The sequence below is a fragment of the Lutjanus erythropterus genome, chromosome 11, assembly GCF_056507025.1.
Source record: "Lutjanus erythropterus isolate fLutEry1 chromosome 11, fLutEry1.hap2, whole genome shotgun sequence".
NCBI classification, from domain to species: Eukaryota; Metazoa; Chordata; class Actinopteri; order Lutjaniformes; family Lutjanidae; genus Lutjanus; species Lutjanus erythropterus.
The window spans coordinates 16,763,481-16,782,948 of record NC_139327.1 but is presented as its reverse complement, the minus strand read 5'-3'; the positions used below and the strand labels follow the sequence as shown (position 1 = coordinate 16,782,948).

The 19,468-nt window shown below is 38.6% G+C and overlaps 1 protein-coding gene across 2 annotated transcripts; it reads right to left on the bottom strand.

Annotated features, from left to right (window-relative positions):
* Positions 1-7,078: 7,078 nt before the first annotated feature.
* atp1b2b (ATPase Na+/K+ transporting subunit beta 2b) lies at positions 7,079-17,840 on the bottom strand. Of its 2 annotated transcripts, XM_084731020.1 has the most exons (8): positions 17,414-17,840; positions 9,821-9,949; positions 9,615-9,722; positions 9,180-9,385; positions 8,894-8,953; positions 8,603-8,629; positions 7,470-7,565; positions 7,079-7,355 (listed from the first exon to the last, which is right to left on the bottom strand). In XM_084731020.1, exons 1-8 carry the CDS (start codon positions 17,502-17,504, stop codon positions 7,188-7,190), a joined length of 885 nt encoding a protein of 294 aa, XP_084587146.1. In that variant the 5' UTR covers positions 17,505-17,840; the 3' UTR covers positions 7,079-7,187. The 2 variants fall into 2 exon arrangements, with proteins under 2 accessions (XP_084587146.1, XP_084587148.1); XM_084731022.1 differs by lacking the exon at positions 8,603-8,629.
* Between the last annotated feature and the right edge of the window lie 1,628 nt (positions 17,841-19,468).

Genomic DNA, 19,468 nt, shown 5'->3' with positions numbered 1-19,468 from the left:
ATTTGGAAAAATTCCTCTTTTAAAGAAATTTCTTCATCAGAAACCATACAACATAGATATGTCAGGTTTTAGTGTGCTTTGCCGTGCATGTTCTTCATTAAAACTGGCACAAAACTCACAAAACAAAACTGGCTGCCTTGTGTGCCCTGCGTCTATTTCAAACGATGTTTGTGCACGTCCTCAGAAATTAACACAGATGTGTAGTTAAACAGCAAATATATCTTCGGCCTTAGATGGCTATTAGCATGGTAAGCCTGCTAGCTAGCTTAGTTTCTAAGATAATGAGGTGATTATCAAAATCCTCAAAAAATTACTTACAAAATGAATTGGAAATACTACTAACAATATCTACCAAGCTAGTAGTGACAAGTGAAGTAAGTAAGGATGAAAAATCAAAAAATTTGTAGGCAAAGGTACTGTTGACAGAAAGTAAACAGTAACTTGTAAAGTGTGTGTGTGTGTGTGTGTGTGTGTGTATGTATATATACATACATACATACATATATATGTATATATATATAGGGAGAGAGAGAGAGAGAGAGAGAGAGAGAGAGAGAGCACTACATTGTGCATGTAGAGAATAATATGAACACTACACATCTACAGCAATCCATATAATGTTCATGAGACTGTTTCACAGAGGAGGTGATTAATGGATTGCATCAGATTGCACAGTTCATGTTTTTGCGCCAAATTCCACTTAAATGTGATTGATATATTTTTTTTACATTGAAATTTCTATTGCTGATGACTGCTGTTTTAATTGTAGTTCATGCTTGGTGATTTAGTATGCTACCTCAAAACTAGCTATGTCTAGATGCCTTGAATCCCCTTAAATCTGGGACCAATCTATCCTGATTAAAGAGATAGTTCACAAAAAATCGATATGTGCTTAAGAAAAGACAATATGGTGCTTCACAGTAACTGATGTGAGTGTGGAGTATTCATGTCTCAGTTTTACACTGAAAGGTTTTGTATCATGTTTGATGAAATGATTAAATATCTGTAAAACAGAAAGAGTCTAGTTGCATCTTTTCTGACACAGGCTGGTCGAGTAATGTGAGAACTCTGACATTTAAATGCCCCTAAACTGTTGTGTAATGTTATCCATCATCCAGCAGAGGTTCCACTGTGCTGCTACAGACTAGTCTTCAATTTCTGAATGTCATGTTGGATACAGTCTGCTCTGTGTGACTCTCACACCTGGACACACTTTCATTTTGTGGAAATTAACAAGCTTTTGAACCCAAAGGTTTTTTTTTTCCTTTTAATATCTTGTTTTCTGTGAAACAATATTAAATGTCATGGCCTAAATATTAGAAGAATATCAGGGACTTTCAGATTAATGAGAATAATTTATACAGAATGTGCGTATAACAGAGAGAATAGCATAGAGAGGCATCAGCCACCAGCGTTACTCTTGATCAGACTATTTTAAACCCACAAATACCTCTAATGCTACGTAATCCTGGCTTTCTCTCTTTTCCTGCACTGTGCTCTGTCTTTCTGAGGAGGAGACAGTGAAGAAAGGACAGATAAGGATAGAGCCTGAAGCCACGGAGAGAACAGGAGACAGGAGCCGGTTGAAGGTCAGTAAGCGGAAATACACTTCGGCTGTAATCTTGTCAAGCAGTTGGCGGCAGACTGCAATAAAGCACCTCCCAAAGGAAACAAAAGTCCAACCTAAAGCAGCATACACACAATTTCCAAGCACAGGCCAATCAATTTTTATGATTATGAATAACTACATGTTGCACTGGAGTGCAGCTAAGACTTTAATCTGTGGCCTCTGACCTGTGATGTGTTCAGGAGGATGACGTGTTTCTGATGGTTTCGACTACACTTTCACTTCCTCTTGATGCTGTTGTATAACTAAAGTGCAGAGACTAAAGTGTAGAGACTCTATAAAAACCCATTTCCACCATATGATGATAAGCCATTATAATGAGAAACTTTCTCAAATAATGACTTAGTATCTCACTGTAACATTTATATATAAGTCATTATTTTGTGAATGTTTCTCATTACTTTAGGATATAAATTCATTATTTTGTGATGCTAAGCCATTTTGAGTAGTTTTAAAGTATTATTATTAAATAGTATTAAAGTATTAAAGTATTATTTAGAGATACTAAGTCATTATTTAAAGATACTAAGTCATTATTTAGAGATACTAAGTCATTATTTAGAGATACTAAGTCATTATTTTCTGTAAATGGGCTTCCATACATTGTCATTAGTTCACTGTACACATACAAACATAAGACATGTTATGTGGCTCTTTTTTTTCTTTTTTTTTTTTTTTTGCTGTTCTTACTTTTAATTTATTTCCATGTACTTGTGTGTGTGCACACAAAGCTTAAGACTGGCGCTGTAGTCTGTGAGGATTACAGAGAATGAGATTACTTTAGATTATATCCACCTGATTCTACTTTTGACACTGACTGGCGTCTTTCTATGTCCCACACCAAGGCTGTACTACATTTGACCTCATTCATGACGAGACACGATGAAAGGACATTTTGGCCATGGACAATAAGTCCTGTCTGTCATCCTGTGATGACAACAAACACTAAAAGATGACTGAGGCAAAAATGAGATGAGACTGAGTTCCTTTAAATGACATTTATTTATTTCTCTATCTTGGTTTGCAGTAAACATGAGCAAAAATATACATACAGTAAGAGCATAAAATAAGGACCCAGAATAGAATTATCATCCTTTTGGGTGAGAGTGTCTCAACAAATTTCATGGATTTCCTTCTTGAACTGCCCTTGCACCACAGTCTTAGGCAATAATACGATTTAAGACAGGGGGTTAGGTGGGGGTCATGAGGTTTTTTCAAATTACTCTTTATTTGAAACATGAATAGTTGACTCTCTCTGACATTTGCGTTGTTGTTTTGTTCTAAAGGTTTTGCACTTGAAAGTTCTCTGAAAGCACTGCTCAACCTGACACTGCACTATCAATTTACTTCTATTGACTTAACGCCGATACAACAGACTCCAGTGTTCAGAGAACTTTCACTGCAAGCTCAATTTAAGAAAGTAGAAAGGACTCAAACAATGACAAAAAAAAGTTTCTACATAAAAAAACAAAAACTTCTCCAACCAAGCTGTTAACATTCATTAAATTAAAAGATGAAAACCTACCAGATAGCTCCCATGACATGATACAATCCAAGCTTATACATTCTCTCCTCTTTACAACAAAATAGCAATAAAAATACTCTTTTATAAACAAAACACTACTTTTTATACTCTTCCATTTTGATAATGCACACATGGATGCAATATCTGTACCCTTTTCTTTCTCGTTCCTGATGATATATGATTTTTGTTTCAGCCTTATACATCATACAGCCACAGAAGAAATAAATATATTGCTTTTTGAGGACATCTCCAAATTATCGCAGAAAACAAACAGATAAATGGAGATTAACAGGAAAAAACATTCTGTGACACTGGGGGAGCAACGCTGTCTCTGTCCACCAGGAGGCACTGTTATGTTGTAGTGAAACCTGTTCCTTTTGTGCATATTCTTATTATATAAGAGGAGGCCTTTTAATAACACAGGGTGTTTAGCATGAGATCCTTACACAGCCGAGGATGTGTCAGTGCAGCACAAATAAATAAGCTGTCATGAAGATCTTTGGTTGAAGAACTCATCTTCACATGCACATGAGTGAAACAAGGATATTCAATTAAATGATGATGAAGCGGCACGTTTTATTTAAAAATGGCTGGTAATGATCGGGGAGAAATAGAATTGATTGCATTGGGAGAAAAGTAAGAATGAATCAATGTTTCTTTATACATTTTGACAGTGAATCAGGCGTTTGACACAAGAAGGAGGAGCGACAAAGTGGGGTAAAGAAGTTTGGCGTGCCTGCTCTGGATTAGCCAACCAGATTAAGAGATTACAGTGAAATTAAGTAACTGTTGCAGGAACGCCAGAGGAGAAATGCATGTGAACTGGTCAGTGGATTGTCTCATAAAGCTAAAAAAAAAAGCCTCTGATGACTGTTGGATGGACAACCATGCTGATATAGATCAGATAATCACATTAGATCTAATTTTATTTCTTTGTCAGGTCTGGGTCAGATACTGAGCTTCTATTTAGACCAGATATTTGCAAGTGTACTGAGAAACACTGCTCTTCTCTAAGAGAAACGAAGTGGCGGAATCGAGCCAGACCTTAATGTGAGTGAACAGATGCTTGTGTTCTACATTTGCAGCGATGACATGGCAAGATCACAGCCGCACTGGTACAATTTTGTAGCCATGCCAAAACAATTTGCCTGAGTTTAAAAGAAGTGTGACTGCACAGATTTCTCCAGCCAATATTTTCAAATCTTTCTTATGATTTCATGTGCCTGTATACTGCACAGTGAATGCACATTAAGTAAACAGCTCCAGCACCAAATTCAGGTCTAATCTATAATTTACTTTTCAAGAGGTTGGTGGTTCAATTGGTTGTCTAATCATTACGATGGTTTCACCTTCAGACTGACTCATACAACAGTGGAGAATACTACAACAAAAAAAATAATAATTTAATAAAAAAATTATCCTTTTCTATGTGGTCAGGGAGGCAAAACTCCAGTTTTATATATTTCCTACAATCCTGTAAAACAACAAAACTGATGTACTAACAACTAACACATTCAAGACTATAGCCATCTTTTAAAAAATTATGTAGGAGCTGGTTCAATTCCAGAGTTTACACGCACACAAGTATGGTGTTTCTGAGCCTTATCCTTGTTTTGATCTTATCCAGGATGTGATGTTTACATGGAACATGAGAAACCAGTTATCTCTGTATACATCACTGTAACACTAACCAGATGTCTGATCATCTGTGTGCAGTTTTATATGATGTTTACATGCACAAGACAAAACCCAGATGCTCCAAAAACCTGATCATAACCAGGATACTTGTGTGCATGTAAATATACTCCATGTTTCCTCTCTCAAACTGGCCAATAAAGGCAAAAAATGCCCCCCTAAAAATAAGCTTCAAAATGTAAACTTTACATTTTGATATCCTGGATGAATATTTTAGAGGATGATAGTGAATATGAATGAAACAAAGGGAACAAACACAAACTTTCTACATTCTCTTCCTTGGAAAATGTACATTAATTAATTTAACTCAGCTTCACAAAAAAAGCACACTTTCAGTGCAAATCAATACAAAATATGACAATAACATCTATTTCTGATACATGAAATAGATGCAACACACGCAAACAAAAAAAAAAAAAAGGAACTCTAAATATTTATGCTTAAATTACTTTACAAATTGAGACACAAGAAAATGTCTGTCAGTTGAACTGCAGAAATGAAATGATGGCAGACACAGTGACAGAGAGTGTAACGTCATTACACAGCAGGAGGATCATTTTTGCTGTTTTCATTTGATGTTCAGATGGTTGTTTGGGAGCCTGGAAGCTTAATTTTGAGGTTTAAGGGGGGAAATTTATGTTTTTGTCACCCTAAGGTGAACATGACTGATGGTCTGTTTCCTACTGTGACTCATTTCTCATCCCAAATATGACTCACATCTGTTTTTTAAAGGGATAGTTCAGATTATTTGAAGAGGGGTTGTATAAGGTATTTATCGATACTCACTGTATTATCTACAGTAGATGGAGAAGCAAAGAGGAGTACCAGCACGGATGCTAAGCAATGAACTGCTGTGAACAGGATCAGCGACACAAAGGTATTTTAGCCATTTAAAAAAGGTCCACCCAAAAAAAATCTATATTTATTTAAGTATATGCTATATTTAGCTGCTGCACTGATCTATGAGTTTGTTTGTGTTATGGTGTTACTTTGGTTTTTAAAAAGGATTCACCAAAGTCACACAACAACTCATACAAACTAACAGATCATGCTCTGTGAGGTAAAATGAGTGATTTCACCTATAGAGTTTGGTTGGTTTGGAGAGAGTAATATTTTGGCTTACATAGCAGAGGTTTCTTGTCAGAAAAGGCTGCCTGACGGCAAAGTAAAGCTGTGAAAATAATACAGCATACACTTAAACTGAATATTGATGTTTTTAGGTGGCTGAAAGATGTTTTGTTGCTGACCCTGTTCACAGCAGTACAGCGCTGAGCTTGCTGGTACTCCTCTCTGCTTCTCCAAACTGGGGCCATGTCAACCAGCATCCCACAGCATCATATGCACAACCCTACTTGAAATAATCTGAACTATCCCTTTAAGCCACTCTCAAGTCAAACAACCAAAATGAATATCAAATGATCCTAAATAATTATCATTCAATGGAAGAATGGACTCAAGCATTCATAATGTACGCCACTTAATGAATATTGCACATTGCATGCAACTTCCCGACCTACAGAATGAAATGGGACCTGTGAATGGAGCACACACACGCGAGCGCAAACACACAAACACACACACTCTTAAAGGTTTTGACCTCTACTATTGGAGATGCCTATCTTTACTGTGTGTTGTTGCTGAACACACACTTGCTGTGTGTGTGTGTGTGAGGATTACTAGATTACAGTGTGGTCCCTCCTGGTGGTCAGTGGTTTATTTCACACATAGCAGAGAGGTGGGACACGGGGGCCTTCTGCCCTCATAGCACACGAAAGACAATACACACATGCAAAATGGCTTCGTCTCTGCATCCATCCATCAAGATATATGCGAGTCTGTTGGATTATTCTTTTAAGTGCAACAAAATAGACGTACTGATATAAGGTTATGATACCGTATAAATACTGTAGATATACACACTTTCGTATTGTAACTTTGTGTATATTCATATATAGAGGGATTCTCTATAAGGAGGCAGCAGGAGGGGAGCAGCAATAACGTGGTAATGTTGCTGATCCTTGCAAACTTTTGAAAACACATGTTCACATCCTTTAGACATCCCCTAGTTTTGTCATGCAGTATAAATAGACGTCACCTCAAACTAATTTACAGAAAAGAATTTGTCCCAAAGCTCACAGACAGAAATAATGACAGGATTACCACCCTTTTGTTTCTTGCCTCACCACACTACTAGACAATTTCCCCAAAAATCTGAGGAGGGGGGGGGGGGGTTGTAAACAAATCCTACAAAGGGTGTGAATACTGAGATTTGTTTCTGTGTATGTGCAATGTTGCAGGGAGAATGGAGACAGTAGTTTTCAGGAGAGGGAAAAGGTCAACCTATTTATCAGTGTTGATCCTCAGCTTGAAAGACACTCGTCCAGCGAACTTGTCCCTCTCACTTCCGATGGGAATGTTGTTGGCGTTGATCTTGCACTCGATGTTGACATCTTGATTGAGCGTAACGTTCATGAACTTGACAGCAACCAAAGGCTGAGAGTAGTTCACCTGCAAAAACACATCCAGGGACAATGTAAGTGCAGCTCAGTCTTAAATAACCTGTTTACAAGTGCATTATACACGCAAATGAATTCATATTTGGACTTAAAGACGCAGTCTTACCTGAGCTTTCTTGCCATAGTAAGGGTAGTACATGAGGTTGAAAGTGCCATTTGGAGGGAAGTAAACCAAATCTCCAATTTTGTCGGAGTCTTCTTTCTGAGGGTGTGAAACAACCCAGTTACTGCCTGAAATATCACTTGTGAGCCTCATTAATCTCCTTCTTTTCTCTAAATCTTATTTCCCAACATGCCCACACTCTACTTAAGTAATCTATTTAATGAAAAACACCTACTTTTGATGCGTATATACCGGGCTGTAACAATACCAAAGCCTCATAGTACGATAATACCACAGTAAAAAGTCCACAATACAATACTTATGGTGATATTAAAATACAAGGAAAACTGATGGCTTGAAAAAAAAAAAAGATAAAATAATAAATGTGATGTGTACAGGATTTTTTGTTTGTGTAAAATTTGTTTTTCCTTTTAACTTACAGTAGTAGTTCTTTAAACATACAATATCTAAGGTCTGCTGCCAGTCATGTCTTTCACATTAAAACACTAACAAAAGGCGTAGTTTGATGACGTTGTAAAGTAGCGTGGGATCATGGGAGTTGTCTTCTTCACTTTTATAAAACCACCATGGCTGATGAAAATCTGTCTAACATGACTCAGACAGGAATCATAACAATGAGTTCCATGGAGTATTTTTGTGGGCCACTCCAAAGATTAGCATCACTCTGCTTCACTCCTAAAAAAGCCAGCGGGACTTTCCATTAGATTTTGGATGAGTGTACAAAATAAACTCTGTGGTGAACCAAAGTTAATGATACTTGTATGTTTTCTTCGGAAAGATAATCATCACAAATGAATTTTAATGATTTTGATGCATAAATGCAATCACCGAAAGTAAAAAGCTAATGTTAGGCTGTGCAACTTTAATTATGTACAACTGCAAAACTAAAACAATGCAGCAGTCGGAAGCAGTCCTTTTATAAAACAAAATAAAAATAAAACAAATAAAACAATTAACCATGTAATGTATTGAGTACCTTTTTTTTAACTAGCATTGTGTCAAAATTTAAAATTCTGGCATTTTGACACCTCTACACACAGCTACAATCTACACTACCACTATGTATATTTAAACATAATCTAAAGTCTAAAAACACAGATTCTCCGCGGTCTTACCCATTCATTTTTGCCAACTTTGTATCTCTGAGAGTTGGCAAATTGATGGAACACAATGAGGGAAAAAAGAAAAAAGAAGAGAGCGGCAACAAAGACAAGTGGTGTAAATGACAAAGTGGCATGCGATACAGACATAACAGTGTGAAACAATACAAACACAGACATGAAAGGGAACGAAGATGAGCGATAGGTGGCATATTGCAGATGAGAGTGAGGCACAATACCTAAGCACGGGCTGAAATCCAAATTGTTATGTTAAGCCTTTCATTGTGAAAGACAAAAAGGGATTACCTTTGCACCACAGGTGACATACGGAGCCTGTCCGTTCAATCCTGGCACCATCCCAATCACCTGGGGAGAAAGACAGACAACACATCTTCAGCAACATTCAAATTTCTCTCTTATTTAAACACAAAATCACGTGTAAAAATGCCACAAAATGTCTAATCTTAATACTGACTTTATTTTTTTTTCTTTACTGGGATAATCTTTTTCCTCATTCCCAACCAGTTTCATTTTTTTTCAGTCACTCCATGTCTCCTAGCAACACCATCCCTTTCCCTTTCCTCTTTCATACCCGATTCATCTTGATGATGATGCATGGCTTGCCGTCCTGGTATCCATAGTAACGGTCAGCGATTCCAGAGCAGTCTTCGAGAACAGTGCGGTTAAACTGACAGGAGCGCTTCGGGTTGTTTTTCACGTCACCGCTGTCCTCCTGACGGAAGTACTGGTCTGGGGTGCACTCGTCATTTTTCTGGGCCTGCACGGAGTTGTTGTAGGCTGCAGGGGGTAGAGGAGAGGAGAGAGGAGAGTGTGTGTGTGAGTGTGTGTGTGTGTGGGGGGGGGGGGTCATTTTGTTTATAAGGGCTTATGACTCAACTAAAACCCTACCCGCTGACTGTAAAGGAATTATCTCTTATTAGGTAAAAACAATTCATTGTAGATCGTTAAATAATCCACAACAGTAAGCTTTTTTTTTGAGTCACTGTACAAGAGCCAGTGGACTTACGTGACAGGAACTTGTCCAGGGCCTGAGCATACATGTCCCAGCTCTCGGTCTTCTGGATGTTATAGACAATCTCAAAGGTCTCATCTCCTTTGGGTCTAATCACCATGCCTGTGAGTGACAGGGAGACAGCAGGGAGTTCAACACGCCGCGGCACAGACTGCGACCTGTGTTCACTCAGTTTGTGTCATCATCATTAGTTACTGCACCTGGTGTGGCGAGCCTGTCCTGCCAGGTTGGTTTGTGATCGTCCAAGGTCTGCAGCATGACATACATGGTGAGTGCAAACAAGCCGGCCAGGAAGATGTAGAAGATTATATAGAAGAGAATAATAAGACCTGCACACACAAGAGAGAAGAGAGAAATGTAGAATTGTTACAGAAGTAATAGATCAAATTATTTAGTCTAGTAGACTTTATTCCTTCTGTGTATTGGGTAATTAAAACTTTTGGGGTACAGCTTATCTAATCACACAAATATATCAAACAGATATGTATTAGTTCATTTAATACTGTACAGATACCTTACAGAGAAACATGTTAAAAATAAATACATCTCACGAACAGGTTTGGGTGTTGTTTGGATTTGAAGAGATTCTGCTCATTGATTTTGACTCTTAACAATTTTTGATTCAGATCTGCTCAGTGTCCTGCAGTCTTCATAGTGGAGTTGTGTGAAATGCAAATTACTATGGATAAATGTTACCAGAGGAAACACTCAGCTAAGCTAATGTTAGCTACCTAACTGTTAAGACGGTGATCTCTTTTCTGGTTTCTTGAATATTTTGGGGTTTATTGAGATTACTTCACTGTAATGACTATCTTTGTAAAGCATTTTGTAGCATAGCTTATTCTAACTGAAGACACAATTTCAGCTATTCATCTGCTTGTCATGCATCTTAGCAACAACTAAGTAGGCTAACTGAGAATAATGCCAGACTCAGGATTTAATAAGACAAATGCATTAGTAGACAGGAAAACATACAAGCATTCTGCATTCATGTCTACAGGCAGACAGACAGCCAGGTCCATATGTGGTTTAATTTGAAACTAGCACGAATGAAATCTGTGTAGGAATTGATAACCAGAATCGAAATGAAAATTTCTTAACAACTCCTTTGGAATTGTAATTCTGGACTCAATTTTTACTTGAAATTGTCTCTCTATACCCAAACGCTACTCACAAATCCTACATTCATATTTTAAAGTAATAAACGCCTGTGTGACTAGTTAGCTAGGCTAGGCTAACTAGTATTCTTGCTAAATTCAAGAATTAAAAGAGTAGTTTACTTTTGGTCGTCCTCAAATTATTAAGTATTTGTATGAATTTATAAATGTTGGGCATTTTAAACTCTTATTCTGTGAGAAATAAGCAAGAATATATTAAAATATTAAGAAGATATTTATAATTTCATTTAACACATACCCTACTGAAAACCTGTTAGGAAGAAACTTTCACAAATCCTGTGGTCATATTTTTAAAGTAATATCTAACTAGGTTTATGTGGCTAGTTGGTAGCTAGTTAGGTAAACAGGAGTTGTTTGATTTTGTTCTTACTCAAATTGTTAGCTAATTGTGTGATTGCTTTGTGAATTGCTTTTGTTTTTCTTACTCTCTTTTTATATTGTTTTTAATCTTATTCTCTGGCACAATAATTTCCATAATAGAGTTTTACAGCTTATCTTATCTTATCTTGTATGTATGTATTGTTTAAAAACTAAATGGCAATGTACTGAAACAAAAGTTAATTGAGAATATTATTAAACTAAGCATTAGACAAACAAGCGTTTTGTCATTTCCACATACTAACACCAAAGAAGCAAAGAGAGCAACATCCCTTCCCACATGATCAGATTTGATTAAACAATGTCAACATGTAGAAAATGACATTAATAATAAGTACTGAACATGACATTTTGGGGGAATACTGTTTTATCATGTATTATTGAAAAACTATGAGAACAATGAGACAACAATGAGGGTTTTTTTTCCTCTGCAATGATGCAGCATCTGTACGATGTTGGGGAGCTGGTAGCTGTGCTTCACAATGGAAGGTTTTTGATTTATGCATGAAGACTCTATTAGACTAACATCTGCAACTTGAGTTAAGTGCTCTGCAGTCCATCGCAGTCCAATTACTGTAACGCGCAAATATGTTTAAGCATGTCTAATCATGTGTCTGAATCAATAATAGAATCAGTTCTAATAAAATGCAGCGGCTGTGATGTGTTGTGTCTGTGTGGTCACTTTCTGAACAAACAAGTTCACAGGAGGCCAGTTAATCCTCATTAAACTGGAGGCGCTTCAGTCCATCTGCAACAGCTGCCTCTTTTCCTCACTCACACATGAACAGTCATCCTTAAAATATCATTAATTGCACAACTGGGCTTAAAACGAGGTTACTTTAACCAATTAATGGTCAAAACTTAAACTTTATGTTTATGCTTAATTTTCTCATATCATTGCACTCATCTGACTCAGACTGAACTGCGGTCCGTCCCCCTGCTCTCTGACCAATTTCATTATAGAGTTGACCTGTCCACAGAGGGGGAGGGGTGATGACAGAGGGGGGACACAGGAGGAGGGAGGACAAGGACCCCCTGGAGACTGGGCCACAGGGTCAGGAGATTACTGGCCATCATAGACTAGGGCTGTTTCATTAACAGTGTAAGAGGACCATAGAGATAAGGTTACATTAGACAGAAGGTGGGGGTACAACTAATGATTGTTTTTCTCATCAATAAATTTGTCATTTTTCTTTCTGATTTAATGATTTGTCAGAAAATAGTGTGATTACAATTTCCCTCTGATTGCTTGCTCTGTCCAATCAGCAGTCCAAAGCCAAAAGATATTAAATTTACATAAATCAGAAAAGAAGGAAACTAAAGCCAGATCCAATAATGTTAGTTTTAATCCAATAATGGCCTAGCACAGTGATAGCCATCTATATATGTGGTCGGACATATTTTTTACAGAACATAATGCAGTTTTTCTACATTTATTTGTTTTGTTTTATAGGCAGTATTCCAGTAGACATGCGTCATTTTTTTGTGTTTTTATTTATACTTACTTATTGATTATTAAAAATACCTGTGAAAGTTTTCTTTTTCACTGCCCTGATGCCCTGTTCTGTATTGGTATTGGTCGAAGTATTGGTCGGGCTCTAAAGGAAACTTTCACACTTGAGAAGGTCGAAGCCGTTTGAATATTTGGAACTTTTACTTAACTAGTGGCAGCAAATTCTTTAAAATTAAAATAGCTGCTTTTTAATTTGCTGACGATGAACTAATCCATTAACTGACTTGTTTCATCACTGCCTAAACAGCTGATATTTAAAATAAATTATCTGTAACACTCTGTCACTGCTGCTGTATTTCACTCAATGCACAGGTGTTAAATGAAGCCTCTCTGATGGGCTGTTAAATTCTTCTGAAGCAGCTGTTTGGTCACATCCCAGGCGTTCCTGTCTACACTGAGAGCAGGAGAACAGAAATAGCACATTCTATAAAGCATCCTTCATTTTAAGCATCAACACCTGAGGCCAGTGTTGGGTAGCAACTGAGTGTCCCGACCCCTGCGCCTCTGCTGGATGGCCCCCAGCGTGGAGCTCTGTCACTCTGTCAGCAGTGCTCTCAGCGCTGCATCTGCCTCCCGGGCTTACAGGGAATCCATAACAAAATGTCAAGGGGAAGCTGCTCGACGGGGGTGGGGGGCGGTTACACAGGGGTATCTTGACGGTTCAGATTTAGAGCCTGTGTGCGTGTTAATTTCATCTGATAGTTCCTAGAATAATTGGAATCGAAGGTGAATGAATGGCTGAGTGAGATGGCAGAGAGCATCCCGTCTGTCGCATGGAAAAGACCCAAGCTGAGTCATTAAATATATACAGAGTCAGCTCTCCAGGCCGCGGACCAAGCCGGAGGCACTACAGCAAGAGAGGCATCGGAGATAAGATGCGACAAAAACAAAGTGTTGTAAGTTTTTATCTCTGTCAAGCAGAGGGAGAGTTGTGCTAACTGAAAATACGACACCACCCAGGGGAGACTGGATGGGCACACGTGCAGGCAGGGCCAGGGTGGCTTTCCCCCTGGCAAAGAGGGTGTTAGGTTTACAGTCTGCCGATGATGGACGGTGATGCATCTCTCTTTCAGCCGGGTTTTGTTTGCAGATGGCAGTTGAAAGCAAAGAACAAAAGGCCGGGGCGGGATGGTCCAGCGCCCTGTTCTTTCTTCACCAATAATAGCAGGAGGTGTCTCTTTTCTTTCAGAATTAATTAGGAGGACATGCTGCTCAATTACTTTGTAAATTGCTGATCAAACAGACACCTAAACTAAAAATGAAATGCTCAATCGACAGTTTTGAGCTGTGGTTCTTTCACTCAAACCTTTTATTATCTTGTATATGGTCATTCCTGCTACGATTAATCAATTAGTTGTCAGCTATTAAATTAATGGCCAACTATTTTAATGATTGATTCATTGTTTTGAGGAAAAAGAGTCGAAATACTCTGATTCCAGCTTCTCAAACATGAATATTTTGTGGTTCCTTTACTCTTTTATGAGAGTAAGCTGAATACATTTGGGTTGTGGAAAAAAACAATACATTTGTGGATAACATCTTGAGATTTTGGAAACAGCGATCAACATTCTTCACAATTATCTGATGATTCATTAAGATAATGATGAACTGATTAAGCAATAATGAAAATAATCATAGCTACAACCCTAATATGGTCTTCAGTCTTACACCAAGACCAGTGCCAGGGTTTTGTTTCCTACTCTGAGGTCCTCTGAGGCTCTTTTCCTGTTTCGGTACGTGCCTTTTGTTGTTTTTTGGAAGTGGGAGGTGCAGAACACTTAATTAGTCCTATTTTAAATGGATGTAGCTGTTTGACCATGTTTTCCTGGTGTCAGCTGGTGGCAATGTAACATCAAAATTGCAGGACTGTTCCACTTTATCAAGGCTATTTCCATATCATTACAGCTCTCTACACAAAGCAGAACACACAAGGAAATGTTCTGTGTTTCATCCTCAAAGCAGCCTTTGATCTGATGTTCTGAACGTGCATTATCCTGCATAATTATTAAGTGTGAACAACAGATTTGTTTTATAAAGAACCCGACTGGGGTGTTTTCTCAGTGCATGTTGAGGTAAGTGGGTATAGAAAATGGATGGATGAACCGTAGATAAAACCACCACACAGTCAAACAAGTGGAAGAGGCGGCACAATACATACGGTGTAGAGGTGCATTTTTTACACCACAAGTCATGTTAAATCGCGTAAATGTTTTATTTTCTAACCCTAATATTCATTGGCAGTGCAACTGACCCTCCAATAACAGTTGAGCAAGCTCAGTACCCAGAGGAACCAACATCCAAGATTTTAAGATGGTTAAAAGATGTTGCTAGGAGACATTTCAAAGAGAAAAAGTCACATCTTAAGTTAGCTTATGTTAGCAAAATGCTAGTTAACTATCCAGCTAATGATGGATGTAGATAACATGGCTAGGTAGCTAGCATTTTGCTAACATTAACTATATGAAATAGCCTAATTAATATAATTTTATTCACATTAATCAACTTTGTCCACCCATGTCTCTTAGATTCACTATGTGTGAGGCTCCAGTAGGTTGAAAAGAAAATCAAATTTAGAAGATGGTTCAAAGATGTTGCTATAAAAGCACCTATAAAAGCGGCACAGTCACATCGTAAGTTAGTTAGCACAGTGCTAGCTAACTAGCTAGCCAACACTTGACTAGCAAGCTAGTTGATGGTTGTTGGTTTTGTGAAAAGGGGCTGGACTAAGGATGGGTCAACTGTGCCAACAGAGAAATATGATTAAATATTGGCATATAATTAATGATGAAATATATTTCCAGATCCTCTATCTCTATCTCTCTTTTTATCTGCAGCTAAACTAAGTTTTATGAACTGTCTGAAGTCCACCACCACCTCCGCTTTAACTGTTGGGTATTGAAAAATCAGAAACAGAAAAAAAGTTTTATATACTTTTTTTTTAACATACTGTTTTGTATTGGAGATAAGAACTACAGTAAAACTATACAAGAAAAAATCTCTTCAGTTGAAGGGAGTAATCATGGTGCATAAATTAGTGATTGATTAAGGTAGACACTGCCTTTTTTCAACTCAGCCAAGCTAATCATGGAGCTGACTTCTTCTGAATAATAATGAGCAGCTTCACATAGAAGACATCCATTTCCATTGCATTATTTCCACATTCCCGAATAATGTATTTGACTTCTGGTGCATCCCTTGTACAGTGTCTGCGTCATTAAGAAGAAAGAGAAAGTGCCAAGGTGAAATGCCGAGTTTAGCAGACCTACATGTAGTGACAAACTACAGAAATAGCCTAATTAACAAGCCTTAGAGAGCACAGCTTAAAAAGGCCACCAGACCTTAAAGCACCTGGGACACACTGAGCTGGATTAAGCCGTATACTGCGGGTGGATTCTAGCAAAGGAAGCTACAGTCAATGATTCCCAACTCTGGTGCACTGATAGTACAGTGTCCATTCATGAAACATAATCATCAGGATACCACTGCTTAAAATGCTGCAACTAACGACTATTTTCACTGTTCATCTGTTGATTATTCTCATGATTAATCGATTGGTTGTTTGGTTTATAAAATGTCAGAAATTGGTGAAAAATGTTGATCTGATGAGATGATGTCCTCAGATGTCTTGTTTTGTCTACAACCCAAATTCACTTTACTATCATAGAGGAGTAAAGAAACCATAAAATATTCACATTTAAGAAGCTGCAAACGGATTAATTTAGTGTTGAAAACTAATCAAGTCATCGATTAATTGTTGCAGCTCAAACTGCAAGTAAATCCACTTTCAGTGTTATTCCAACCACAAGCACTGCCATGGAGATCAAAAATAATAAAAGTTCCTGAAAGTGATTTAGTTTTCTGGATCCTGAATTGATACCTCCCCCATCAGCCAATGAAGTCATTAGATTAGGATTAAATCCCTCACTGATTTACACTCACTGGGAGGGGCCGGGGTTGGAGGTGATACAAATAGCATTTGGCCCTAGGCTTTAGCCAGATTAAAACGCTCCAATGTCATTAGAACAGAGCCATATGCGCCCTATCATTTCATGAATCTTTGAAATAGTTGCATGGTGAAAAAAAAGAGGACAGTATAGGGCTTTATTACAAGGAGGAGGCTGGAACTGGATCTTCTTTCAGAAATCTCTGGAGGGGGTAAAAAAAACCCTGAAAATAAATGACATCATGTTGAAGACTCATTAGAAACAAGACCATTTCTGTTTAACTTCGCTGTAACAAGTCTTCTTTTCTCTGCAGCAGAATTCATGTTCCAGCGAACTAAGCGCTCTCATTGGCTCCGCAGACAGACAGACAGGAGCTGATGATGATGATGATGATGATGTGCACTTTGCAACAGAGTGGAACCTGTTTCAGCACTGCTGCAGTGCAATCTGGCTAATTCAAAATGTAAAATAAGCAAACCATATGCCTCCCTCCAACCCTTATGCTGGGCGCATTGCGCAGGGAAAGCGGTGCCATAAATTAATAAATAAATATTTTTTTTCTAATGCCGGCTTCCACAGGAGCGGTGCCGCATTCGGAGTCAGACATCTCATCACCTGAACACTGAGGGAAAAGAAATTGATATCATAGTAACACACTCATTCACGCAGGGGCTCCATGTTGAAGCACCTTTGGGGGAAAAAAGACAGTATGACAGAGACCTGTTACAGAGCCCAGGGACCCGGCGGTTTGCTGCATTGCTGTAGCTGGACAGTACTCACCCCAGCTGCTCGCCGTCCTACCCAGAAACTCCCTCGTCCTCGGGTTCCATATAAACTCCTTCCACTCGCCTTTTTCTCCATCCTTTGCCATTTTATCATACAAGTTAGGACCTCAAAGCTGTAATAAATGCGCCCTGAACGCAACACGCCGGGTCGAAACAATTTGCCAGACAGCAGAGATACAGAGAGAGCTACTGTACCTCCGAGGAGAGGCAATTAACCAGCTCGACTTAAGAACTCAGGTGCGCAAATGAACGGAAAATACAGTTAAAACCTAACGCTATCTAATATCTGCAGAATGGATGAGAGGTAGCGACCCCACACTCAGCTCAGACCTAGTAACTGCTGCCCTCCCCCCCAGCTCTTGTCTGCATGCCGCAGAGTTTTGATGAGTGGTGCAGAAATCTAGTGATACTGCGGTAAAGCACTCCCTCCGCCTCTCTCTACATGCACCCCCCGCAACCCTCCTCATCCTCTCCTCCACCCCCCTTCCTCCGGCAGACGCGCTCCCTCCTACTCCATGTCGAACTCGGCCAATCATCTGCGCTCCTCGCATAAAAGACAACCGCAACAGCCAATCACGTGTTGGCTGAGGGCATCTTGTTATTGGCTCCGAGGCCCGCATCGTCACGTCCCCCAAGGAAAACCAACATAGAAGATATCCATCTGATATTCCTAAAGGAGTTTCAAGGGTCTCAGTGATAAATAGTGGTTCTCGTTGTTGTGTCTAATAATCATCATAATCATCCAGGGGATTTATTATTTATGTCATATCTCCCATCGAGTTTGGGTCAGATGTCAGAGTTTATAAAGGCCTGCCAGAGAGTGTCCTGTCTTTCTTTCTTTCTCCCATAATAACTTTATTTATATAGCACCCTTTGAAGACAGAGTTTTTTTTAAAATGGTTCATAGGCAGCAGACACTGCTGTATCTCTTGCCAGATAGCAGCAGGATGAACAGGCTGAGGTTGGGTGGGCGCTGTCTTTTAGGATCCTCCCGCTTCCTCCTTCCTTCAGCACTTTTCTGTTTTTCATTTACAAGGTGCTTCCTTGGGCAAGCAGGGAGCCAGAAAACAGTATAAGGGCTGGATTTAGTCATTTTGGGGCCCAAGGCATACGCAGGCATCTTTGAATTAAGAATAAGTCATAAAAAGCAAACTTTTACCCTTTTTATTTACCCTTCCTAAGTCCCGCCTGTTTTTGCTCTGTGCTCCAATAACAGTGAGCAAATTTGGTACCTCGGTCAACAACAAATGCTGGCTAATTATTAATGTAGATTAGCTATCAAGTTTGCAAACATTAGCTAACTTAAAATATGAACTGGTGTCACTTTCACAGATATGTATCCAACATCTTTTAACCATCTTGATAATTTGTTTTTCTCTTCAACATTGACTAGCCAGTCACAGAGCATACCTTAGTACAGGAAACAGGAAAATAAAAAGTTGACCAAGGTTCCAAGCATGCTCATTTGTCATTGGAGAGTAGAGATAAAAGGGGCAGGACAAAGGCAGGGTCAAATGCAGCATCAGGAAAGAAGTTGCTTTGTAGTCTAGACTCTAGTGGGAGTGGATACTGCTGTATCTCTTGCTAGATAGCAGCAGGGTGAACAGGCTGTGGGTGGGGTTGATGTTGTTTTTTAGTATCATTCCACTTCTTCCTTTTTTTTAAGCACTGCTGTTGTAGCCTTGCATAATTTGTCAGCAGTCTGTACACCAAGCTGGGCCATTTGATTACACAAGGTGGCTACTGTCTTCCTGAATTATTTCCACAGATGTACAGTAAAATCATGAGTCCAATGTAGTGTGAAGGCCCTGAGACACTCATGAATTCAGAATTCTGAGCCATTTTACTTTATGGATTTTTACAAAGACATAATTAATTAGTAAAACGTAAAAAAAAAATAACCTTATGCATATTAGGCATTTTATTGCACCCTTGGGAGCTTGGGACCTAAGAAAATGACTAATGTTTTCCAAATGTTAAGTCCCCCGAATAGATAAAATGAAGATTAAGTTAAGATAAAGTCAAAACAAGAAGACAAAAGACAGTCACT

Excerpts from the sequence above, each read along its gene's own strand:
- atp1b2b (XM_084731020.1), bottom strand. The coding sequence starts at position 17,504 with ATGGCAAAGGATGGAGAAAAAGGCGAGTGGAAGGAGTTTATATGGAAC. Across the intron at positions 9,386-9,614 it reads CCTGGACAAGTTCCTGTCAC|CCTACAACAACTCCGTGCAG; the intron begins GTAAGTCCACTG and ends TACCCCCTGCAG. Across the intron at positions 8,954-9,179 it reads TCATCATCAAGATGAATCGG|GTGATTGGGATGGTGCCAGG; the intron begins GTATGAAAGAGG and ends CTTTCTCCCCAG.